A 26278-nucleotide genomic window follows, 5' to 3' on the forward strand; every position below is an offset into this window, starting at 1 on the left:
TATGCCCAGGCCTGTGTTACTTCTTGCCTGGAACACTGCAGCATGAACAGCCTTCAGTCCTGTGGGCTCCCTTCCCAGCCTCTGAGCCCAGAAAGATAACAGGCTCTCTCTCTCTCTCTCCCCCAACATAACAGAACGGTGTCACTCCCCTGCCCAAAATCTCAGTGAAAGCAGGGATTTTTGTCTGTTTTGCACACTGTATCCTTATAGCCCAGAACAGTGCATAGTAGATGCTCGATAAATATTTGTTGGTTAAAAAAAATACATTTCTGCTGCATTGACATCAGCATGAAGTCTATCCTCCTTAGCACATCCCAAGAAGACCCTAACATTCTAAACCATCAGCTCTCGACTCAGTTCTCATGCTCTCCACACCTCTGCCCAAGTTTACCTCCATTCCCCCTGACCTTTCCCTCCCTCTGTGTTCCCACACTCCCATCCACCTTGTCACCCTTAGTCATCCTTCAAGGCTAGGGTCGTTTGTACTCTTTGGGAAGCCTTGTCAACTCTCTCTGGTCGCTTGCTTCCTCTGTGTTCCAGAATACCCATGGAAACTTTAATTATAGGACTCACTCCACTGTGTTACCATTGCTGGTTGGTTCCACTGGGCCGAGTTCCTTGAGACACGCGACGTATTTTATTCGTGGTTTTCTCTCTTATGCCTGATATTCCTCCATCCACCCACCCATTTAGTCATTTGACAAATAGTGACTCGGCACCTGCTCTGGTCCCTGCATTCTGGTGGTACACAGAAGGTAGCCAATAAATGTATCTGGAGAGAATGTGTTGCTCCCTCTTATGAGATGACAATAATAGCAACACTTTTGTAGAACTCAGGGCGTACCAGGTACTAGTAGATGTGCTTTATACTTACTAGTGCATTATAACTTAATAACAACTCTCTGAGATCGGGCTGTGACTATCATTTCACAGATTTAAAAAACACCAAGGCGCAGAGATGGTAAGTGCCTTGCCCAATGACACAGAGCCAGTAAGTGGAAGAGTCTGGATTTGAACCCACAGCTGGTTCTCTCCCCATGCTGCCTCCTGGAAGTATCCTCCCTGCTGAGGTATTGGTTAGAAAGCATGGGACACGTTGCTAAACCAAGGGTCTTTCACACTCTGCCTCTCAGGCTCTGTGGTGGGTCAGCTTTGCCTGGGTCGCCTGGAGTACATGTCACCCTCTTCACACAACAGGGAGGCCAGGATGGCGCAAGTACCAAAGTTGTCTCAACTCGTATTGGCCCCCAGTCCTCTGAGAATGAAGGCATCAGCCTTCAAGTGTTTCCCGGCTCCCCAGAGGAGCGCAGGGTGCCCTATCTAATCTTGACAGGAAATAACAGGGAGACTCATGAGATTAGCACCCAGCGAGACGTGAGTAAGTGTGAGGTGGCCCCCACAGGTAGGTGCCAACTTCAGAGGCCCTTGGGTCTCCATGCTGTCCGGTTTCAGACTTCACCACATTGCTCTGCTTTTTCTTAACTTTCTCCTCAGATTAAGGGCTCAGATGAGTCTAAGAGGTCTGTCAGAGATTGGGGGAGGGCCTGAGGGGTCTTGCTTTACTCAGAATAGACAGGCAGGAAGCAGGCACCCCTGACGCCTCAGGATGCTGGTTGCTGAGGCGGAACGTAGGGCAGACCTGCTTCAAGCACCCAGGGGGGCAGCCACACACCTGACCCTGCACCCTTTCCATCCTGCTCACGGGGTTCCGGGACCTAGAGAACCGTGTGGAAGGTTCCAAAGACCCAGCAGGGGGTCCGGCCGCCGGTTCATTTGCACGTTTGTTTGTCAGTCCCAGGAAACCTCCGCCTACCTCAAGCTTCTCGAGAGAGTGCAGCAGCCTGGGCAGGTACTTGCTGTTCTTGTAGGTGAACAGGTAGGGATTCTCCTGCAGAGGAAGGCAATATATTGTAACCATGACCTAGACATCTGTATTGTTCATTCGTCAGGTTGTATCATCCAGCCATGCCTTTGGCCAATTTGGAACTTTCATACCAGCCTTGAAATGATGAGAAAACCATTCTCTGGCTTTTCTTCTCTGCACTGCTCACTAGTTCTCTGAAGGAGCTTATTAATGCTTTGCAATTTCCCGTTTCCAACAGTCAACATCTCTTGCTACCCGAGCTTCATGCTACCAGGCAAAGTACACATATTTCTATAAAAAGAGAACTTAGGTTTAAGCTTCCTGGCAGCCCAAGCAAAGAGGGGAACGGCTGAATTATATAGTTCTTACAGCCCAGTAATAAAAAATCTTACCGATTTGGTAAGAAAGCCAAACATTTAACTAGTATTAAATGATAAAAAGGAATTCTCCTGATTTATGTTCAGTTTTTTCTTTTCTCATTCATTTATTCAGTGGCATTAATTCTATACCTGCTATATCTTAGGCACATTATTTAAGACACCCATCCTTACATTTGGGACCAGATAAGCTGTGGCTTTGGTCCTATGCCCTCCACAGGTGAAGGGACCTCAGTTCTGCTAACATGGCTCCCCTGACCCACAGGTGTAAACCTGAGATGCGTCAAGTACGCAAGCCTATGCCCAGCCTAGAAGACCCAAGCCAAGACTGTACTGGGGCTCATGTCTCAGCCAGGGAAGACCCCACGTCACAGCAAAGCCCACCTCTTTGTGACCCCATCTCTCTCCCCAACTCAGCCAGAGATCCCCCACCCCCAAGTTCTGGCCTACCTGAGAGGGACAGGTCACTGGCCTTGTCTCTCCTGCACCGAATGGCTCATCTTTCTGTCCTGCTGGCTTCATCTGGAAAAGGAGGTGATCTTTAGAACAGAGAAGTCTTATATAGGTGGCCACATACTGGGGTATCACTGAGAGAGGCACTTCTCTGAGTGTGACCCTGGGCCAGCAGGAAGCATTAGCATCATCTGGGGACACGTTAGAAATGCAAATCTCCAGTCCCATCCCAGACCTGCTGAAGTCAGAAACTTTGGGGTGGAGTCCAGCTCTGCATTTTAACAAGCCCTCCAGGAGATCCCGTGCATGCCCATGGCAGGAGAGGATTCAGTGATTCCTAGCCCACCCCTCCTGATGTTCCAGAAGGAGACACAAATACCAGAGACAGTGAGCTGGGACAGGGACCCCATCACTAACAAAACTTCCCTCAGAGAGGAGAGCAGGGAGGGGAAGGAAGGGTAAACACTTGGCTTTTGTGTAAGGCATGCACGTCTCCCCAGGGCTCCCCTTCCCTTTGTGTGCATGAACCCCCGTCCAGTAGGGAAGGAAACCCTCTGGTACCTGAAGACAGCTTTCGTGGCTGTGAGGCCATTTACGGGCTCTGCCTCAAGTCCCATGCCTTTAACTGGGACCCAGAGAAACAGACATGAGGCACAGCATGGCCCCCATTCCCAAACTACTTGAACGTCTAGCGGTTTGGGAATGAGTGATGGTGGGGTCAGTGCTGATCAAGGCAACTGCTTAAATGATTACGAAGCCTATGGAACACGGACAGAAAGCATATGGTGTGTCAGCAGGGGGCGCAGCAGGTGAAAATCTCAGGTAAAAGCACCGAGGGGCAGGCAGGAAAATGAAGGCAGCTGAAGAATTCAGTGGGGAGAGGGCTTTTTTGTGAAAGAGAGGGATGGGGGCGCAGAGAGAAAGAGAGAGAATCTCCAGCAGACTCTCTCCTGAGCGCAGAGTCTGACACGGGGCTCAATCTCACGACCCTGAGATCATGACCTAAGCCAAAATCCAGAGTCAGATACTTAAGTGACTGAGTCACCCAGGCACCCCATGGACTTTTTTTTTAAGTTCCTTTTGTTATTTTTACTTTTATTAAAGACTTATTTGAGAGAGAGAGAGAGAGAGAAGAGAGCGGGGAGAGGGAGAGAGGGAGAGAGAATCCTCAAGCAGACTCCCCCCCCCCACTGACCATGGAACCCAATGCAGGGCTCGATCTCAGGACCCTGAGATCATGACCTGAGTTGAAATCAAGAGTCAGCCACTCAACCAACTGAGCCACCTGGGTGCCCCTAAAGTTCCTTTTGTTATCTTTAAATGGTCATTACACATGTGTGAACCCTTGAAGGATAAGGTGGCTTTGAGAGAAGACAGGTTTCCTTTTGCACCTGCTATTCTGCCATTTGGGAAACTCATGTTCGCTGTCAGCCATACTGCCCACAGGTACTGGGCAGCTTTGTCCCTCGCCTCCCTTCCAATGACTTGACAAAGGACACAAAAGGCAGGAGGCTAGCCGATGGAGTGCCCTATCTGGCTCAGTCACGGGCTCTGCCATTCCCCATGAAGATTTTAGATTCTTCAGCAATATCTTATCCCAGCATCTGTGCCCCATAAACAGGAAGCAAGGAGAGACCTTTACCCTTCTTGGGATTAGCTCTTCACCCAAATGGGCAAAGTCAGATAAGAGAGTGTAATTAACTTAACCTTTTGGTAAAGGAGTGGTAACGCTTTAGCTCAATGGCTGGAGGAGGAACTGGGGTTCCCACATTCTTTCAGTTTTATTCTGAAGGTGCACATTGCTAGAAATGGGAGGTCACACCCAAAAAGTTCAAGGCAGCTCTCTGCAAGGGAGTGTTCAGTGGCCTGCCTTCTTCTCTCCCCCAATCTTTCAAGAATTTAACCAACAATAGAGTCTGGGAAGAAACTTTGAGTGAGTCATATCTTACTAATTCTGGTGGAATGGACGTAGCAGAGCCTGTTTCTTAAGGACCTTAAAGAAGGGAAATCCATAAGCTCGAGTCAACACTTCTCTTTAAAAGCCTTTTCCCAAATTCTTTTGGTTGGACTACTACATCCTTCCTGCTCCTTTAATGCCCTTTACACCCGCTCAGACCCTCTACCCTCCTCGGGGCTCAGAGAGCATGGAGAACGGTGTGGCTGGTCCAAACGCCCCTCCCACTGTCCCTCCTCCCACTATCTGTACCGCGCACAAGTGCACGTAGGCTCTGGGGACGGCGGAGGCTGCCCTTTGTGGTCTCACTCCTCTTCTCAGTCCCGGAATCACCCACATCTCCTCTCCACGGCCTCCCTGCCCCACTGGAATTAACTGGAATGTGGGAGGGATGACCTTAGACATCTTCTCCCAGGAGCATTCCCACTCAACTGAGCAATCCCTGAGGGCTCTCCCCCTGCCCCACGGCCCCAGCCCCTCGTGCGGGGCTTGGCAGAGGGTGGGGGTCTGTGATTGCTGGAAGGATCTGGGAATCGAGTTCCCCAAGGGTGGGTCTCTTCAGAACTAGGGTTGCACAAGGGAATGAGTGATGTCTCCCACACAAAATCCTCCAGCTTCGTGCCAGGAGCTCAGCTCCAGTCGGGGGGGATGTGTTGTGCTGGGGCGGTGCCAGGGGTGTCTCAGAAGCAGGGCTGCCCTCTCCTGCAGGTGTGTGGAACCTTCCTTTGCCGGCCCTCAGAGCTTACGTGTCCTCTGGGGGAGGACAGATACTGGTGTGGCCCACACAGCCGCCCCTGCCGTGGTGTCCTGGGGCACAGTGGGGGAGAGAAGCAGCAGAACTTGAGCCCCCATGGTCACAACGATTGTGTTGGCTGCTCTGTGCTCCCCACAGAGGAGGGTGGCCCTCATTCAGGGCTGTCTGTGTCTGTAAACGTTGGCTTTGATGGGCATACCTCGCTTTCATCTCTGTGGTTTTCATTAAGCCCAACATAGCAGAGACTTAAGGAGGCAGAGGCAGAGACACTCCCGCCCTCCTCACACCCCTAGGAAGACACCGGAGTGAAACCAAGGGGGAACCACTCATGTGTTTGGCCACAGCCCTCTGAGGCTGCCTGAAGGTCATTACACCCTTTGGCAAGTAGAGAAAATGGAGGCCTAGAAAGACCACATGACTCCCCTCAAGAAACACTGAAAAACACTGCTGGAACCAGAACTCAGGTTTTCTGGCTCTTTACCCAGTATCCTTCACCCTCACCCTTTCTTACGGACTAATCCATGCCTGCAGGAGCAGCCCAGGCGTTCTAGCAGCTGTGCCCACCCCGGGAGCCATGGACAGTCTGCATTTCACTGCTGAGGAAGCCAGGGGACAGACACCCCTGGGGAAACCCATCCATCTCTGCTGGCCTGGCTGCAGGGACCTCGAGAACTCTCACTGGGAAATGACTCGTGGTTGGTTGGACAGGTCTGGAGACCGTGGGGGTAACTGCCCACCCAGGAAAGCTGCCAGCTCTTCCTCTGAGCCCTTGTGACCCCTACTATGTCCTCATCCTTTGGCCTTGAGTGTGAAACTTTCTGTTTCCATCTGTGAGCCTGTTTAGGCTTGTCCTTGTCCTCGCCCTCAAGTGGGTTGTAGGGCACTGTGGCACCGTGTGCCCGCGTGAATGTGAACGTCAGCAGTCGGGCTCACTCAAGGCCGTTTGTTATCACTGCTGCCATGGCCACCAATGACAGTCCACAGCAAGATGAAGGCATAGAGGGGGAGAAGGGTGGGGGGAGAGATGTGGGAGGAGAGGGGGGGAAGGGAGGGAGAGAGAGAGAGAGAGAAGGGAGAAGAGCCTTCTCCCTGGATCTGCTCTCTCTGGCATTCGAGGTTCTTCACTCATTCTCAGGGCCTCCCGATGCCCACGTTTCCTCTCCAGCAGACCACCCTCATACCGCCCTTGTTAACACATTAGCTCCTTCTTTTCTCCATGCCCTTTGCTCACAAACGTCCTCTTGCCTGGGAATACCCACCCTGACCTCCTCCGACACATCCAACAAAGCCAATTGGAGTCCCATCCCCATGGGGCTCTCTGGATCTCTCCCCCATATCATTTTTGGGTGCACAGTCTAGCACATCACTGCTGGCTAAGTTCAAGGTTACTCTCGTTCTTCTGGGTTGCCTGACCCTTCTAGCCACACCCTGGGATCAGTGAGGGCAGAGGCCATTTGGCATGTCTTCTACTATCTTCCTCGGACCCAGCATTGGGCAGGGCATGTTGTAGGTGCCCTTCTGTTGCTTGGGAGAAAGTTGACATAGGAGGAGGAGAGGGGTTTGGCTGAGCTGGAATCAGCCCTTCTCCCCCAGAGAAAGGGTGGAGGGAGGACAGCCCCTGTAGGAACGGTCCCATTCCCTTTCTCTGCTCATGCCAGCAGCAGAGTGGGTTTCGGGGGAAATATCCCACCCAAGGGTCAGATCCACTAAAGGGTCCTTATTAAAAGAAATCAAAAAAACAAATCACTGTCTTCTCCGAGGGATGGTGTGAACCCATTGCTGTGGGCCATCGGGGGACCCTGCCTGCTCTCCTTGCTCCAGGCTAATGTGTGCTGAAAGCAGCTGCTATGGTTCTCGGCACGGTGCATCAACTGAGGAGATGAGAGAAATTTTTCAAACCAAGGAGGAAGAAAACCAAGTTTCTATCACTGGAATTCTAAAAATAGGGTAACCTGGATGGGGAAAAAATGGCAAAATCTGGTCTCTGTCCAGTGCCCTGGAAATGTTCACAGCTTTGATGTTCTATCCCATCCACGGACTGATCCCAGCTGGCCCTGGGGGACCCCCGTAGTCTGGGGAAAGCCTGTCATAGGTATGGTAAGAAGGGCCCACATGTGGTGAGTACTCACTGAGGACCAGGAGTAAGCCGCACACATGACGTGTGTTGGGTCGGGGGTTATGATCAGGAGTTTGCAGAAGGGATGTTGAGACCCTACATTCACACAGCTCATGGGGAGTGGAATTGGACTTGAACCCAGGTCTTCATCATTCAAAGTCCATGCTCATCATGGGCACCACCCTGGGCCTTTGAGCCACGTGATGGTGGAACTGGTACGTGGACCTGATCCCCAGTGCCTCACTCCAAGCCAAGTCACCTGCATAGACTCAGAGGAGACACCCCACCTCTGGCAAGATCAGGACTGTAGTGGCCCAGACCTGAGATAAGGTGAACCTCCCAGGAGGTCAGAGCTGGGCTGTCACTGGGTATGGGAAGGCTCCCTGGTGGCCCAGAATCGTTGTCCTGGGGTCCTGCAGGCAACCCACAGCCCCTCCATCAGAGCAGGGGGCACAGTGGGTGTGCAAGGTGGAGGTCCTGCCTCTCTTCTTGTGTGCCAACCCCCCAGCTGGCAGAGTGAACCCCCTGGGGCCCCCAGCCACTCACCATGCTGTTCCAGAGATTCAAGGCGAGGGTGCTGGGATCCTGGAGTGCTTGCTCCCCCTGAAAGAGAACCAGATAAGAACCACTGTGTGCCCCTAAGTATGGGGTGACCTGAGGGGCCCTTTGAAGCTCTCCTGGGCAGAGATGGGCTGGCCTTCACCTGTCCAGACTCTCTCTCAGCCCCACCCCCACCGATAATAGTGGGCACTTACAGGACCCTTCCCGGGGCCAGGGCGCAGAGGTGAAGGCCTGCAGGGGGAGGTCAAATGTCTGGCTGCTCTCTGTTATCATAAGGCCATACATACTGAGTTAAACAGGAGCAGGTGATGGGGAAGTGAATCAGGTGTGGTCTGAGTGGGGGTGGGAAGGATGGGAACTAATGTTCCTCCTCCTCCTTTTAAACCACTATTAGAACATCACTAAGGTCCTAGAGGGGATACCGTGACCCCAACAGGCAGGATCCAGGAGCCTGGAGGGAGGGACAGTCCTGGATGCACATTGCGAAAGCCTCAGAGAGAACGTGCGGAGCATGCGTGAACCCACCATCGTGCTCGTGGTCTGGGGAGCCCCAGTGGGGCCAGAGGCATTCGCCTAGTGATCTGGGGGGCGGTTGGGGGCAACTCCAATTACCCTCCCTCCCAGGGATGGATGTAGAGGGTGTGGAGGGAGGACCGTGGTGCGCGGCCCTGGAGAACCTATCCTAAATAAGTTACAAGAGCTAGGAGGGACTGAGCGCTCCCAAGCGCCAGTACTGCTCTGAGTTCCATACACGTATTTATTTACTCACGTAATCCTGACAATCACCCTAGAGGGAGAGAAAATTATTAACAGCTCTGATTTCACAGATGGGGAACCGAGGCACAGAGAGTGCAAACAACTTGCCCAAAGTCACACAGCTGGCCTAGGCCAGAACCTGCCCAGGTCGAGTCCATGCTCTACCTTTGGGCTCCTTCGCCCCTACGAACCTGCCTCATGGGGCTAACCAAGCCCGTGGGGGATGCTGTCAAGAAAGGATAAGAGAATCTGCAGCCCTTCTCCCCCAACACCGCATATGCTGGGCTTGGGGAAGCCCAGCCGGGCTGGGGCTTCTGTGCAGATGAGGGTGGGAGGGGGGAGGCTTGGTCCAGGCTCCTCACGGCAGCCCTCACTCACCGAAGGTGGGGTCTCGTAGAAGGTAGGCTGGAAAACCACCACGAAGGACTCCTGCTCGTTGTACTTGCTGGAGGCCAGGAGCTGGTCCCAGCTCTCCTGAAGAAGGAGCAGAGAGGTGGGCGCCCAGAGCACGAACAAGACCCAGCCTGCCCCACCCTGTGACCGGGGAGCTCTGAGCGGCCCCGAGGTCAGGATCACCCATCTGCGCTGGTCAGAATTAAATGCTGTTCGGGAGCTCCCCCTTATCTCGCACGTCAGGGCCCTTTGACAAACTAAATCAGGTTTTCATTTTCCCTGAAGCCCCAGCATCAGGCAGTACGTGAGATGGACCTGAAATAGATTCTCTGGGAGCTCAAGAAGTACACGCCAGCGCGGCACGTGCTAGGGCCCCATGCTCTCCTCAAGGCCCGGGTTCTGCAGAGGGAGGTGCTCTTTCCCAAGTGAGAAGAGCTGTATCCAGCTTCACATAGGACTTGCTCCTTCAGTAGAAGCCGTCGTGGTAACACAGGTCAGGAGGAACCTGGCCTTTGAGCTGCTTGCTGACAGGGATGATGGTGGCCACTGAGCCATCCGCTCTCACTTGGGTCCCTTCTCTAAACTGGAATGACTCATCTTCCAGAATCCTGACTTGCCCAGGGGCTGCGGTCTGGGAAGCAAGCCCAGCCTGGGCAAAACCAGCCCACCAGCCACGGATGTGTGGTACAGGCGGTGATGGCTACCCGAAGCATTTCAGACCGAATCTGCCAGGTTCTTCTTGATTGTTGACTTTAGCTGCCATGGCCGCCCCCCTCCCCCACCAGCGTTTAGTCCCCACTTTTCACAAGGGAATTCCAAAGCATTGCCAGCAAGGGAATGCAGAGGAGCTCTCTTCGGTCCCTGACTCTCAATCCTGAGCTCAGTGGAAGAAGTCTGACATTAAGAAGCTTGCTCCCTTCTTGTTCCTACCATCCCTGCTCCCCTCCAGAACCACCTGCCCCGGAGGGTCAACAGCCAGCCTCCCAGGGTGGGCTCACCTGATAGGACCCCTGTGTCACCACCTTGGAAAGCTTCAAATTCTCCCCTGAGTGCCTGCTGGGCTCTTCTGTGGGGCTGCCAGTTAAAACAAGCCAGAAATGAGACCATGGGTGCTGTATCGGGAAGAAGGGGGCTGGAGGGGCCCTGGGAGATGCTTAAGGAGTGTGGAAGGAGAAGCTAGAAGTCTTAGAGTTTCCAGAGAAGGAAGGAGGCACACGTTGGGGGAGAATAAAGGATAGGGTCGACCTCACAGGACTGATGCCTTCGAAGTGCCCTACACCGTGCCTGACACATGGCGGTCGGTGAACAAATGCTGGTTTCATTTCACTTTCCCTTTTTACCTGAGTTGAGTCCCTTGGTCCCAGTGAGAGAGCACCAGAGTCTCAGAGAGATCCACCAGGTTCACAAATGCTTTGGGGACCTAGGAGGGGACAAGGGGGAGAGGAGCATTTGCTAGATCACCATGGCTACCCAGGGGCTTCTCTGGAGCCCTGGGTTCAAGCCTTCTTGGCATCTGGTTGAACATGGTGGTCCTCACCTTGGTTGAAAACCTCCTTTGGGAGGTGTTTGGTTGGGGTCTGTCCAAAGCTGCCAGCACACAGCCAGCTCTGCCATTCAAGAAAGGCATCATTCACCATCCGTCACAGGGGTGGGGCATCTCTCCACCCCAGTGTCAATAGGAGAGCAAGACCTCTGACAGGCTGATAGAAAAGCTGCCTCCCCAGGGAGCAAAGGGTGGGGGTGAGAGCTCCCTGGTTCCTAGAACTGCAGTGCTCATAAAGGTCACTTTAGAAAGGGAAGGCCCTTGGGCTGTCACTGCCCCAGACTTAAAGGCCTCAGGAAAGAGGAGGGTCACTGAGACCCCAGGAGGAACGGTGCTCTATCCCTTCTTCCTCCCCAGAAGTCTTGCTCAGAAATATTCTTTGGGGGCGCCTGGGTGGCACAGCGGTTAAGCGTCTGCCTTCGGCTCAGGGCGTGATCCTGGCGTTATGGGATCGAGCCCCACATCAGGCTCCTCCACTATGAGCCTGCTTCTTCCTCTCCCACCCCCTGTGTTCCCTCTCTCGCTGGCTATCTCTATCTCTGTCAAATAAGTAAATAAAATCTTTAAAAAAAAAAAAAGAAATATTCTTTGATTACAAAGAGCTCTTTTAAGGTTTTCCTTGAAAGGTGAGAAGGGCTCCTCCACACCCTTTGCTTTTCCCTTGGGTCCTGGCTTCCCTCCCAAGTCCATTGTCCCCATCTCAGTGGAGGCCACTTGAGAATAAATTGGAACCTGCCCCATCAACCCCTGGAAGGGCAGTTTCCTCCTCACAGTCCAAGATGTTGGCGGGGAAGGGCAGCTCAGGGCCTGTGGTCCCTGGGCACTGGGGAGCAGCACATCTCACCTCCTGTTGCAGGTAGTCCAGAGCCCCGTCTAGAAGGTGCAGGCCTCCCGCCGTGTGCCTCTGCTGGGAGAGGAGAAACGTGCTGAGTGCAGGTGGGGGTGGGCACGTGGCACACTCCTGTCGGCCTGTCCCTTTCTCTCCCCGCCCCCTATCTGAGTCCTTAAATCCAGGTGTAATTGAATTCCCCCTTTGGACCTGATTTTCTTCAGATAAAAGTGATTCCGTTAGCCTTTCGGAGTTAAGTCTGGTCCCAGATTTTTGTCCATTCTCTGACTTCCCCAACCCATCATTCACCAGGAAAAACCAGACTCTCCCAAATGGGACGTTCCATGTCGGGGAAGGGCAAACCAAGGTCAGGGCCGGTCCAAAGCTCACAAGGAGGGAGGGAACCCCGGACTACTCCCAAAGGCTGATGGAATCACTTTTATCTGAAGAAAATCAGGTCCGAAGAAGGAACACAATTACCCCTGAATTTAAGGACCCGGATGGGCCTCAAAACTTCGACAACATGGCCCCTTTTGATCAGACCTCCCCCTGCCACTTGGGCCACCATGGAGAAAAGGGCTCAGGGAGAGAATCTGAGCCAGCTCCTGTTACTGAGTATTTAAAGACACCTCCTACCCACCCAATGCTTTGTTGGTCATGAAAATAAATAAACAAAGGGGAGGACCTCAAAAATCACCCTGGTTTACCTTTTTAGAGTAAAAAAAGAGGAAGGAAACTAATAATAAACTTTACAACAAGACGAACTCATGAGCAGCCCGCAAACCAGCTGTCCCCTGAGGCGACTTGGCTCAGACAGGAAGACACGGGAGGCCCAGTTGCCTTTCTGTCTCCTGGGGGGACACAGGCAGGGACTCTGGAGACAGCTGTCAATCACCAGGGCTGGAGCAGCCCTGAAGGGGAGCTCCCACTCCCGCCTCCCGGCTTGGATGCACAGGTGTCCTCTCCAGGCTTGCTCAGTCTGCTCTGTCGCCATAGCCAACGGTAGTCTTTTGTCAGTTTCCTGCAGTCTAAGCGAGCCTCTCCTCAAGCATGACATTCAGCATCGCACTTTCCCTTCTGAGGAGTCTTGGGAACTCTGTCTAAAAAGTTCCTTGCTGCCCATCTTTACCACATTCAGGGCATCTGTCTTCCCTAGGGACCCCGGGGGATCCCTGCGTGGTTTGACCCCGAGAACAAGCCCTGCTGTAGAAACCCCTTAGTCAAGGTGGGGGCAAAAGGATATTTTAGCTTTGACTCTAATGTTTCAGTTTTTTTTAAAGGCAAAAGTATTCGTGCATTGTTTGTCCAACTAAAAATAAAAATGAATCATGCGTAATGGATATGTACACACAGAAATGCGCTGTGAAGGCAAGGACGCTTAAAGGCATACACACATGAAGGGACAAGAATCCACATAGGAATGCTTGAATGCAAGTAATGTGTATTTATCTTTAAGGAATCACGAATGAGTGTAAGCATCAATGAATGCATTCAAACATTAAAAAAAAATCAAAACAATGCTGACACAGACAAACTCGTTATAAATACAATAGCACATGCCTGCATGTAAGAAGAGAGGGTGGATCTGACAAGGTAACTTATGGATGGATGAATGGATGGACAGGTGGATGGATGGATGGATGAGTGGATATGCAGAGGAATGCAACAATGCCTAGATGCTCGTTTGAGCACTTCAATGCATGAATGCATAAATTCGTGAATAAATGTTGGTGTGTATAATGACCAGAGCAGAGAATAAACGGGCACAGAAATTTCTCTTGGTGCTGGAGAAAACAGGGAGTAAAGTAGAAAAATAAGCCTTAAAGATCTATGTGCTACAAACCCAGGAGATCTGCAGGAATATGGTTCCACGAAAGCTGGTCAGGGAAGGTGGGCCTCCATCAACATTCTCCCAGGGCCCAACATCAGTAATGGAAGAAGGGGAGGGAGTTGATGGTGCTAGGAGTCAGTGGGAGCATGGGACATTTGGAGGAAGGCAAGAGCATGTGTTATGGGAAAGGGCCACAGGAAAAAGGACAGCACCTCAAGAAACCCCACGCATGCCCATGCCATGGTCTGGTGGCAGCCCTGGGTGGTGGCTGAATGCACAGTGGGCAGGTAGTTGGTCTGCTGCAAGGGGCTTACGTGCCTAAGGCTTCAGTTCCAGAAGAAGAGTCTGTGCGCCATTTATGTCACTGTAGCCTGGGTATCTAAGCCACCCCTTGTACTTTCCACTGATCCTAACCGGGACCCACCTCCAACAAAGACTTAAATCAGACAGTCACCTACATAAATAAAAAGCACAGCCACACGTTTCTTGTCCTGCTCCCAGGAACGCCAAAGAGGCCGGACGTTACCATCTATCTACATGAACTAGCTCCCCCTTATCATGAGAGGCCATGGGCCAACAGGTGATAAGAGCACACATATCCCGCTTTATTTCCCAAATTCAGTGCTTAAGCACAATCAGAGCCACAAGATGCAAATGATCTTTAATTAGGAAGCTGATTTTCCTTAGTCACAAAATGATCATTGACTCAGCCTCTCTACACCTCAATTTCCTTTTCCTGATATGAAGGACGGTATGTTAAAAACACCCCTCCTGTACACGGCTCCTTGAGCCCTTTGTTATCGACACCCGTTAATTATCTATCTGTTTGCCCAAGTTCTGAAATAGCTACTAGCCTGAGAGGTGTAGACCAGCTGGGCTGAGGGTCATTCCCACTGCCCTCATCCCCGCACCCGCAACCCTCTGCCTCCCAGCCTGCGGTTTACCTGTTGGGCGGAGGGACAGACGTAATCCTGGCTTGAGTTGAAAAACACATTGATGAGCTTCCAGTCATTTTGAAAGTCAAGTTCCTGAAAAAAAAAAAGGGCAAGAGCGTAAAAAGAGAGAGTGGTGAGACCTGGCATCAAAAGAACTGTTTTCAAGTTGTTCGATTTTATGACCCACGCTCATGAAATCATATTTATGATTTTTTTTCAAAAGAAGTACATGATAGGAATCTAAAGTTGTATAATTGTACTAGAAGGCAATTTGGCAAAATGTATCAAAAACTATTTTTAAGGGCATACCCCTTGATCTAATAATTCCATTTCCCAACATGTATTTTAAGGAAACTAGGATACATGAGAGATTTAGTTGCAAGGATGAAGTCTTGTTTATAAGCGTGAAAAATTGGAAACAACATAAATGTTTAAAATAGGGGACTGTTGTGTAAATTGCAGAACACTCATAAGATGTAGCCATTAAAAGGATGCTGGAAAATGTAATTATTGTCATGGGAAATATTACATGGAAAAAAGCAGGTTATAGAAAGTATATACATCTAGTAACATGCTTGTTTAATAAAACATATACAGATATATGTGCTTAGAAAAAACATGGAAGGGAATATACACCAAGTTGTTAACAGTAATGATCTCTGAGTCTCAAGTTGAAGGATGGTTTTAATATTCCTTTTGTTTATCTGTGTTTTCTGATTTTTCTCTAATGACCACGTATTAATTGCAGAACAAAACGATAAACCTTCATTTTGTGTTTTAAGAGGCAGCACAGCGCACTCGATGAACCCTGGACTGTGGCTGCGGCACTTTAGATTTCTAGCTCTAACTAGCTGTATGGACTTGGGCAGGTCCCAGGACTTCTTGGGACTTCAGTTTCTTCATCTGTAAAATTATGGGATTGGCTTCAGGACCTCCTAACCATTTTCCAGAAGGTTATGACTACTCCAGAAATTCTGGAATTCTCCTGGTAGAAGCAGCATAGCTCCTCCACCTGTCACTGTTCCTGTAGAGCCTGGAAGGACCTAGCTTTAACCCCCGAACTCTGTAATGAATGCACAGCTGGCTGAGACGGCATCGTCCCCTGGTTCCAGGGGTCCAGGCTCAGGGCCCCGGAGACTGCCAGCTGGGGAGCCAGGCTTGCCTTGATTTGGTACTTGCCCATAAGGAGGGCACAAAAGATCAGAGGATGCTTGTTGCAAACTCATATAAGCTACCCAGTAAAGAGTGTCTGAACTGCTAGGTTTGCAGGCACCGAGACCCCAGCCTATATGTCACATGACTTCCACCCAAGAACAAAAGCGAATATGGTAATAACAGCAATCATCACCCCCAATGACATTGACAACTACAGGCTTTCACTGAGCATGAGTCTGTGCCGGGCACATCTGACACCCCCATTGAATCCTCCCTAAGCCTGTGCTGCAGGCTCTTTTATTATGCCCATTTCATAATGGGGAAACTGAGGCTTAGTGAGGCTAAGTGTCTTACCCAACATCACACAGCTAATAGGCCAAGAATTCAGGATTCTCACTCAACCCATCTCCCCCTAGAACCCAAGCTCTCAACTATCTCCCTAAGTATGAAGTCATTTTTATCCACTGATGTTGGGTAGCCCTATGCTGTGAACATAAGGACTGGCCCTGTGTTTTAGTGGACTCCAGAGACTGGCCCCAGGAAGGGCATCTTTGGAGGGTCCCGGCTGCACCGCTTGCTGGGTTCAGGGCATGGTGGCAGCAGGGCCACCCTCCCCCCTCTGTGCATTTGGCCTGATCACCTCAAGCAGACATGGGCAGCCCCAGCCTCCGTGACATGAATCCTCACCTGGTCCTCCTTCATGCTCCTCACCAGTTCTTCGGCCTGCGCCTGCCAGTCTCTGCACAGAGGGAGGGGGCAGAGAGAAAAATCAGTTGGCGAGAACTTCGCTGAGGGCCGGAAGCATGCCCCTGGCCCCAGCGCAGGTGCCCGTCTCAGAGCCTGAGGCCACACTCTCGCCCCTGGCTTCCGCAAGGCAGACACTGACCTGATTTTTAAAACAAAGCCCATCAGGCAGACTGTAGTCCATGCAGGAGACACATTCTGACTTTGATTCAATACAGACCTTTCTTTCTAAGCCTCTTTGACTCTGCCCACACCCACCCCGCAACCCACCCAGGTGCCCAAGACAGGCAGGAGGACGCAGCCCCAGGGAATGCCAGAAACGGGACTTACTCAACACCAGTGTGGGGTACCGCTCTCTTCCCAGGGACGCACAGGGGCCTCAGAACAGAGGGGTTGAAATATCTGATGATGTCTGAAAGGGCTAAAGAGAGAGCTGCTTTGAGGCTGTGGCCCTGCCGGCTGGAGGGGACCCGTAAAGTCCGACCCCCACGGGCTGAGCCGCCAGGGTGGCCGTCGCTATTCCAAAGCACGCCCTTCTCAACCATCAGCCGCAAAGTCAGCCTCCGAGTGGGCCCCTGGAAGCAAATGGAGCTAAAAGCTAGCATCAGTGCTAAGTGCCTAACATGCGTGAAGGGGAAACGGAGTCTGGGAGAAGCTAAGCAAGCTACTCAAGGTCTCACGGTAAACTGAAGCTGCCGAGATTTGAACCAGAGCTTTCAAACACCAAGGTTTTCACTGTCGTGCGCCATCGACTCGTTAGGGAAAGTGTGCTGGGATGGGACCCAGGGAAGGCTGCCTCCCAGCCCCCCTTCCTCCTCCTGAGAGTGACAGCAGGGCGGGAAAGCTCCAGGGAACACACATCCCAGAGCTGACAGCCAGAGGACCGCTAAAAATAGCACTGTCAGGAACAGTTAAGTTGTGTCTTGCTCCCGAGAGAGGAGAGGGCAGAGCCGGGAGAGTGTCATGGGAAGAAGATGCACCCCCCACCCCAGGCCTCCTTTCCTGTTGCCCCCATGCAGAAGCGCCTGGGGCTTTGTAGGAGCAGAATGCGGCTGGCACAGTGCAGGCAGCAGACAGGGCGGCGGTGGCAGAGCTGGCTGGGAAGTCAGGAGACCAGTCTCTTGGCTTTGTCCACCTGGGCAGCCATGTGAGTCATGTGTGACTCGGGCTTCATCCTCAACCCCAACTAATAAGCTTCCTTTTCTAAGTCCTGACAACTTGGAGGAGGAGCTCCTTCCCACATGTGGGGAGAAAACAGGAAGCTCGGAGGCCAGCTGTAGACGACAGGGACAGTGTGTGCACCTGTGTGTGAGTGTGCGTGCGAGTGGACGGCCGGGGGATGGAGGCACTTTCCCTCCCTCACGGCAGGAGGGTCTGTGAGAGCAAATGACAAAACACGATACCCGGCGCTAGGTCTCTGAAAGAGAACTGCTTTCCAGAGTAGAAGTATTGGCACTGTGTTACTCCTTTGTGATCAGATGTGACCGTGCAGCTTTTCACACACACCTTCCTGTCATTTTGTTTTAGGTCTGCCGTGAGCCTCGTCTGTCCTTGCTACCCCTCTCTTGGTTTCCAGTGGGGTCACAACAGAAGGCACAGGCTGTGGGTGCCTGCGTTCAAAGGGACGCTGCCACATACTGATCGTGTAACCTTGGGAAAGTCTTGTGTACCTCCCCGAGACTCAGTTTTCCCATCTGCAAAAAGGCCACGGTGGGCGAGGGCATGGCTAGATTTGAAGAGCTCGGAGGTTCTGGGATGGAAGGACAGGTGGGCTGAGCCACAGGAAGTTGGGGGCCAAGCCCAAAGTAACACCGCACTGGCCTGGGTGTCCCTGGAGCTTCTTCCCCTCGGCCGACTTTCCTCTGTTGGCTCGGCCCCCCCGCTGAGTTCCCGGGTCTGGCCCTCCACACCCCCCACTTTCCCCGTGCGGGAGGTGGGCTGGATGCACCGGCAGCTACGTGGGAGTTCTGCCTCTGGGGACATTCAGGTGCGAAACCCGCCCTCACTGCCCTGCCTTCTGTGGCAGCTCTGGCTGGTGGGACTCCTGGTCACTCTCTGCTGAAGAGGGGCAGTTGGGACTTGGGAGCACGTGGGTGAGGGACCAAATGGTGGCGGCAAGTTGAGACATCAGGCAAGCAGCAACAGCTGGATTCGTGCTTCAGAGTCTAAACTACATCCCATCTTCCAAACCCCCAAATATGCCACGGCATCTTTTTTCCTACCATGTAAAGGTAAATAGGGCCAAACTGAGGCAGAGCTGTGACGGTCTCTAAGTCAGTGGGGGCCAACTCTTTTGGAATGCTTTGATCTTCTGCAAGGGAACTCCCCCGCCACTTGGGCCCCCTAATATCCCTTCACCTGTCAATCAGATCCTGGAGGGCTGGACACCTGGCCTCAACCTTCCCTGCTGGATGGTGAGGGCTGAAAGGATGGGCAGTATCTTATTCCAGAACACCTGATAATTCCCAGGCTCTTGGAGAAACTCGCCGGCTGGATTGACAGGGCACAATCTACCTTACTTGTCATTGTGCCCGCTGGGGTGTCAGCTCCAGAGGTTTTCTGCTCTAATTAGGAAGTGAAAGGTGGGTTCCTTGTTCTTGGCTCTTGAGCAGCAAGCTAGGTGACTAACAGCCTGTGAGGCTAATTCAGCTGGCATGAGGGACTTGGGCACTTCCGAATGACTTAATAAAGTCGTAAGGGACCCGGAGAGTAAATGAAAACAACCGGGCCACCAATGGCACATTCATAAGCACGTGCATATGTAAAAAGGCCAACATGTTAATAATGATCATTTCTGGGTAGCAAGACTGCGGTTAATGTTTATTTTCTTCTTTTCATTGTCCTGAACCCAACTGACATATTTATTTTACAAGTAAGGGAGTTATTGCAAAATGAAATGGGCTGAAAACAAGCCCTGGATCTTCTTGGTGCGGGGAGAGGGGAGTGAGAATGGTGGACAGTTTTCCCCAAGGAAGTGCTACCTGTCCAGCGCTGCGGTCCTGGGGGAGAAGGACCTTGAGGACTCTGCTGCCCCTGATATCTCCCTTGGGGCCTTTAACCTAATGCCTCCTGGCTTCTCTTTGCTCAGAGACCCTCGGACTCATTTCTCACCCCTGCCCCCACCTTTTAGGGCATGTGGCTTGTCATATCCTGGCTCCTTATCTGTCCTCTCAGAATGCCTCCCTGTGTCCCCTCAGGCTCCACGAGGGAGTGGCCACTAGGGCACACTCTCTTCGATAACAGAAATGCTGCTGTGTTGGGCGGGATAGGGACCATCTGGAATCGGGCCATGAAGACACAGGACTTACCTGTCACTACTTCCATGCACACCCGCTCTGGCCTTTGGTCAGTCCTACAAGTAGAAGCAAACACGCAAGCATCAGACTGCATTTGCCAACCTTTTCCCTTAACCGGGATGGTCCCATTCATACCAAGCTGAGGCTCAGGGTTGCTCTGGTTCTGGATTTATCCTTTCTGGAGCTAGGGACACACTGCAGATGGCTATAGAGCCACCAAAAAGGGGTGAACAGCTTTGTTGGACCCCCCTCTAGTCTGGGCCTTGTGGAAGCTGGAAGAGGATGCAGCCCCCCCACCCCGTGTAGAAGGAGACAGACCCTGGTCCAACAGCGCCTGCCTCCCCCAGAGCACAGCAAGGAGACAGGTGGTGGGAAGCAAGAACTGAGTATTCAGCCCTTCCCACGTTTCCTCCCTAGTCACCCAGGGGACCCAGGGGCCTCTGTGGGTACAGGAGTGCTGGACTGGGAGGCAGGAGGCTGGGTTCTTGTCCTTGTTCGGCCACCTGCTCCAGAGGGCGCCTGGAGCAAACCATTCCCCCCCTCCCGACCCTTGGGTTTCCCCCATCAGTGAAGCCAAGAGCTGAGAGCAGATCTATGCAAGGCTCCTCTCAGCTCGAGGGCTCTGTGGAGCCAGGGCAGTTACCATTTTTGCTTCTCCGGGTCGACGGTCCCTGAGTCTGGAAGCTGGAAAAGATAGGAGGTGTGAACAACCCAGCTAGGGAAGGCGGCAAAGCCTGTCCTCGGGAGAGGCCAGCTGCCTGTCAGACACCCCCTCCCACCAACAAAAGGGGACCCGTGGATCCAGAGAACGACCGAGTCTGCTCACGAATGTCAGGCTTCTTCCATGGGGGTCAGAACTCAGAGAAACCGAAGGTGTGAATGTTTTCCTCGGAACCCAAGACAGGGACAGGAGAGCTTAGATTTAAAGGCGGCTGTGTAGACCGTTAACCTCTCCACAGACAAGGGATTGTTTTATTGTGCAACTACTCGAATCTAAAATTTGATTTATTGCCTCTCTCCCCTGACTCAAATGGAAGTGGCACGAGGGCAGGAGTTTGTCCATTTTGTTCTGGACTGTATTCCTTGGACCTAGGACAGCGTCTGACACACCCAAAGTATTGAGTAAATATTTGTTGGCTAAATATCATTTAAATGAACAAAGTAAGTTTCCGATTTTCCTCTCGGTAAAATGCTGGACAACCCAGGACGCGGTCTGCCAAAGACGTTCCCTGGCTGGAGGACTGAGGTGGGACCGTGGTACCCCACCTGGGAATTGTGTCCTCTTCAGGGTCCTAGGGAACTTTGAAATTGTGCCCAGTATATAGAAAATACTAGGTAAGGATTTGCTATTGGCAGTAGTAGTATTTTCACAGGTTCTGACACAAATTTTCTCTCTCAAAATTCCTTGAAGACAGTGTCTCCCGGTGTGGTGGTGGCAGGTGACAGTTGTACCCACACTGCCTACACCCAGTCTGCTGCTATTTCTCTTTAAAGAGCCTGTCTTTAACCACCCAGCTCGAATGACAACCAATCTATAAAACTGGGTCACCTCTCTGGAGCCTTCTTGGGAGGGCAGGCTGACCGCAACCTTCCTGTAGGTGGGACTTTTGGTCCTCAATAAGGAGTTTGAAAGGCAAAATTTCCAGGGAAAGGCAGCAAGTTACGCAAAAATCACACTGCAGTGCTAGTCAGGAATCATAACCTAGGATGGCAGGCAGGTGAGGTCAGGAGGGAAGGTGGCTCCGGGGCTGAGGCAAAGTGGACGGCCTGTGCCCAGCTGAAGGGGATCTGAATGATAGCAGAGCTCTTGCCTCGAACAAGCCTGTTGGGGCTGCTGAGGGGAAGGAAAGGGAGAGAACAAGAGGAACAAAGTGGGGAGGGCGGTGATAGTTTTATCTGTGTTTTGGTTACTTTCTCTCACCCTATATATTTGTGTGTGTCTGTCTTGAGAATAGGTGATCAAATGAAATTTTCAATTTTTTATTTTATGTAATGTGTTTTGATTTTTTTTCTTATACTGAACACATATCACGTATGTTAGCTTGCAAATAATTTTTACAAGCATTTGCAAATCTGATCTTTAACGTTCAGCGAGGAAAAGGTTGTCCGGAGCAATTCAACAAACACGTGCCCCAGGCACAGGTAAGGAAGATTGTGCCTTGGTGACAGAAAGCTCCAGGAACTCGAGAAAAAAAAAAAGTACCAGCATCATGAACTCTTTTCTTGCTAAATTCACTGCTTTCCATGATTTTTCCCAGGCCTGATATTTTCTATAAACCAGGCTAAGTTCACCAGCGTGGGCTCTGGGCACCTAGGAAGGCTGCCTCCTCGGACCCGCACTCTCAGGTCTTACCCTGGAGGCTGGGGTGCCCGTCGTGTGAGGGTAATGATCTGGGATGGGGTGCCAGGCCAGTGCACAGGAGGAGAAAGGGAGCAGAGTGACAGGCAGGAGCCCTGGGGTCTGCATAATTCATGAGCCACAGAGCTCCTTTGGAGCTGAGCTGCCACCGAGGAAGGGAAGTCCCCAAGGGTGGATGGCTGGAACTTTAGAAGCCTGGCCTGACCTGCCCTCCCTCCAGTGAATTTCCCCACCCAGATGGGAGTGTGCTCCAGTCCTCCAGCTAGGGTCACCTATGTCCCGGGCATGTGGGCCCAGCAAACGCCTGGTGCTCTCCATGACATGAAGCCTCTTTTCTCCTTTACCTGCCCTTCCACATCTCTCCCTCTAGGAGACCTCCACCTTCGCCCCCCTCAACATATCATTACAGGCACAGCCGCACCAAGAGGGCAGACCAGGGTGGGAGGTCCTGCTGCCAGATCCCACCGGCCCCTGGTCTGTTTGCTAATGCCAAGTCTGGTTCTTTCTGGAGAGCTGGCACGGTGCCTGGGGAGGGGGCAGAGGGTGGAGGTTGCAGCAAAGACAGCCTGCCGCAGGGACAGGGGAGGGCCGCTGGGAAGGAGCCTTGGTAGGTGAAGGAGGGAGGACTACATGGAAGGGGATGGAGGATGGGGGGATGTCTCGGTTCTGGTGCAGGGGTGCAGCAGGCAGAGCAGAGAATGCTGGCCTGATGGGGGTTCTGTTCAGCGGGGGCTGCTGGCCCTGGGAGCAGGACCCCTCCTGTGACCAGGCCAGGCGGGGCTGCGGGAAGCCAGTGCTGACTAGGGAATCACATTGGCATTCCGCACTGCTCTCCAACCCCCTTCTCTCCAGACCCTCTCTTTCTGCTTATCCCTCTCTCCTCATTCTTTCCACCTCTCTCCTTGCTTTCTTTCTCCTTTACCCAACCATATAAAATATACCACTTAAAATCTATTAGCAAAGCTGGGTAGATTTTTAAAAAATTTACCAAGCACGTAAGGACGTTTTTTCTTTATCTCATAAATAAAGTTTAAGAAACGATTTTTAAAATTCTGTGTTATCTTTGACTTAAATTATCAATTGATTTAATTTATTAATGAGAACCTCTGAAAGTGTCCTCATCCTAATGTAAAGGGAGGCATTCATTTGATTAAAAAAAAAAAGAGAGAGAGGACACAGACCCTCTAGATTTTAGAATGTCCCCAAGTCAGAGAATGTTCTTCTCTCCCAAAACGAAACATCTTCCTGGTACCAGGAGTTCATTCTGAGGCTCCTGGTCCCAAACCCTGACTCCCACCTCCGTCACCTTGAAATACTCACAGTTTCCACATTGCCCATGGCTGCCACAAATTTAATATCAGAAGGTCTCACAGAGTGGACTGCAAAGACAAGAACCCATTTAAGAAGGTCAGATCTACCTTCCCCAAGATATGAGCCAAAGATGCCAAATGGAAGGGGCAGATCCACACCCGCCAGCCTGAGGTAGAAAGCTGAAGACCAGGACGTCACTGGGACCCACAGGAACCCCACTGGAAAGAGGCTCACTCTTCTCTGCAAGCCACAGGCATCCCATGGAAGGTCACTCGTGGCCCTCCTTTTCCCTCCTACCTGGCCTTCTTTCTGCCTCTTGCTTCCCTCTATCCCTCGGCTCTGCATTTCTGGGCCCTCATCAAAGAGTAAAGGGTAACAAGTTAAAATGCAAACCACCAGGGTACAGAAGGGATGCTAGCTTGAAGAGTGTCCAGGAACAGCACTCAAAGTCTGTGAACACACATAAACACCAGACGCAAGCTATATGCAAATGGTATACCAGGAAGCCTCCATGACCCACCTGGGCCACAGGTATTTTTAGGATTAAGTCTCCCTAGAAACCACTGACCTCCTGATTGTGTTACAGGGCCGTTAAAAGTAAACCTCCCAAAGACACCATTTCCTAAGAGGCATATCGATTTCTTTTTCTAGCTACACTCCTTAGACAACGGAAGAGTAAGAATAGCATGCTTCACTGGAAACTCTGATATGTTATGGTAACGCAAACACAAGCAAAACCATTAAACATGGCCTCTAATGCAGCCATTTCATAGGATAAAGCCAGAGAAGACAGCCACCTCCAGAGCAACGCTCATACCATCCAGGTGTTAGACAAATCTAGCCTGTTATAGGAGAAAAATGTCTACAGCAGCCACTGCAGCTTACATCCACTAGGGCAGGCGAATGACCAAGCTCCAACCCACAGCTCCTGTGGCACCGTCCACACCCCTGGAGGCGAGCTCCTGGAGGTCAGCCTCACCTGTGTGGCCATGTTGGTTTGATCTCTGGTGGCCCTCTACAGAAATGGCTGAGGGGAGAGGAGGCGGTGTGAAGGACGGGGGCTGGAGAAGAGGCCTGAATGGCCAAAGGATGCAAGAGGAGTAGGGTCAGAGCCTCTGTTGGCCTCACCAGGGAGAAGATGCCAGCCTTCCAAGCTCCTGGCTCAGGGCCACATACCTGACTTCGGAGGCTCACTGGATCCTGACTTCTCTGAGTTGCATGGGAATTGAAAATTCTTCAGGGTCTGCAACTGAAACGAAACATCAGAAACATCAACTGCCTTGTAGAGAAATATTGCAGGTCCTGCAATCTCGGTGTACTTAGACCATGTACTTGTTCTCTCTAGGCTCAAATTCCAGAAGCAACTACAATTACCCATAGTCACGTTCATCTAACCCCATACGCCGTTCACCTAGTAAAAGGGGACATGTGTCTATTGACAATGATCTTAGCAAGTGGCAGTTAAGGATGCCTCAGAACAGTTGGGGTGAGGCGGGGGGCAGGCAGGAAAGAGAAAAGAAAGAATAAAAATCAATTCTTGGGATGATGAAAAAGATCCGGAAACAGAGAGTGGAGATAGTTGCACAGCAATGTGATTGTCTTAATGCCATTGAACTGTACACTCGGAAATAGCAAAAATGGTAAATTTTATGTTATGTGTATTTTCACAATAAAAAATAATTAAGAGACCCAGTATATAGAGACTAGAAAGTTAAAAAAATCCATTCTTTGCTATCATGTATTTTTTTTATGTTATCTACTTTTCCTCTTTTAATTTGATTATCTACACAAAAGCAGGTATAGGAGGCATTATGTTTATTTGCTGCTGGAAACAGTAAACTGGAAAATGGCAACTCTCAAGTCCCCACCACACGGGTGTGTCCTAAGCCCAGAGGAGATGCTGAGAGCAGAGGAGGGACCGGGTGCCGGTACTCAGGTCCTCAGGACCACCCGGGCCTCCGCAGATCCCCACCCGAGCCCAGAGCAGCCTCTGCTTCTGTGAATCGTACGGAAGGCTTTGCGAAGGGAGATGCGGTTTTCTCCCCAGAATCAAGAGAAGAAAGGGGAGATAGCCCAACAGGGGAAAACAGGCAGTACGTAAGGTGCTTGACCACATCTCGCTGTCACAAGTTAATTTCTCTTGAATTACTAATTTCGTTAAGAGATAAAGAATTTATTCTCAACTCTTATCTTGTGGATGTTCTGGGAAGACCTTGCCCACATGCCTTCAGATAATTCACAGCATCTGCTTCAAAGTTCACACAGATAACAAGCCCATTTATAACTCTTTCTGGCCATTTCTGGGAACCACCAGCTTAGTCCGCAGGGGTGATGAGCCCCAAATTCCAGGAGCTACAGTTGTACCACCTCTGCCATGCCGGGCTGCCCGACTGCCCCTGGGAGGCGCCGCTCATCCAGCCCAGTCCCCCCAGCCTTCAGGGAGGGACCTGCCAATGTGCATCAAGAATCGGATGCACCCACTAAAATCAACCCCACGCCCCCCAGCTTCTCCCAACAGGACACAGCCCTCACCTCTGGTGATAGTTGCTCTTCCAATGTGTAGGCCTGGATGGGTGTAGGTGGGTAGGCCTGGGTGGGTCCTAAAAGAAAGCAAATATAGCTCAGATTACTTAGCTAGAATTAACACTGACCCAGATTTGCCTCTTTCCTGCCCCTCCTCCTAGCCCTACCTACGTGCCCAGCTCAGTAATGTCCCTTGTGTTAGGAAAGTCCAGATCCACTCCTCCAACTATCACCTCTGTTGTCTGGGACACATGCTCCCATTAATGCAGCCTATGAAGGGAGAATCCCCAGGTTGAAAAGCAAAAGTGTTATCTGGAGGGGTCAGTAATAACCCTGTATCACGTTGTTATCTAGCACGGGATCACAGATAACTACACTGGTTCTTTGGCAAAGGGCAGAACTCTTGAGGAAGGGAATGGACAAATGCCTGCTGCTGTTTGGGGATCTGGGGCAAAGCAGGGAAGGCAAAGGACGTTCTGGAATTGTCTGAAGGGTTATGCGAGTTTAGGAGCTAACTGTGGGAT

The 26278-nt window shown here is 51.5% G+C and overlaps 1 protein-coding gene across 1 annotated transcript in view; it reads right to left on the bottom strand.

Annotated features, from left to right (window-relative positions):
• The window catches only part of PLB1 (phospholipase B1), a 99773-nt gene extending 74166 nt beyond the window's left edge, over positions 1-25607 (bottom strand). The window contains exons 1-15 of the mRNA XM_034657298.1: positions 25596-25607; positions 24408-24480; positions 23241-23299; positions 20205-20245; positions 19574-19617; positions 16596-16686; positions 16209-16260; positions 14376-14459; positions 11616-11678; positions 10569-10648; positions 10227-10302; positions 9198-9309; positions 8065-8111; positions 2692-2763; positions 1814-1888 (exon numbers count right to left, since the gene is read on the bottom strand). Coding sequence (XP_034513189.1) covers positions 1814-1888; positions 2692-2763; positions 8065-8111; positions 9198-9309; positions 10227-10302; positions 10569-10648; positions 11616-11678; positions 14376-14459; positions 16209-16260; positions 16596-16686; positions 19574-19617; positions 20205-20245; positions 23241-23299; positions 24408-24480; positions 25596-25607 — 981 coding nt within the window. The remainder of the gene's footprint in view (positions 1-1813; positions 1889-2691; positions 2764-8064; positions 8112-9197; positions 9310-10226; positions 10303-10568; positions 10649-11615; positions 11679-14375; positions 14460-16208; positions 16261-16595; positions 16687-19573; positions 19618-20204; positions 20246-23240; positions 23300-24407; positions 24481-25595) is intronic.
• Between the last annotated feature and the right edge of the window lie 671 nt (positions 25608-26278).

The sequence above is a fragment of the Ailuropoda melanoleuca genome, chromosome 4 (genome assembly GCF_002007445.2).
Source record: "Ailuropoda melanoleuca isolate Jingjing chromosome 4, ASM200744v2, whole genome shotgun sequence".
Lineage (NCBI taxonomy): Eukaryota > Metazoa > Chordata > Mammalia > Carnivora > Ursidae > Ailuropoda > Ailuropoda melanoleuca.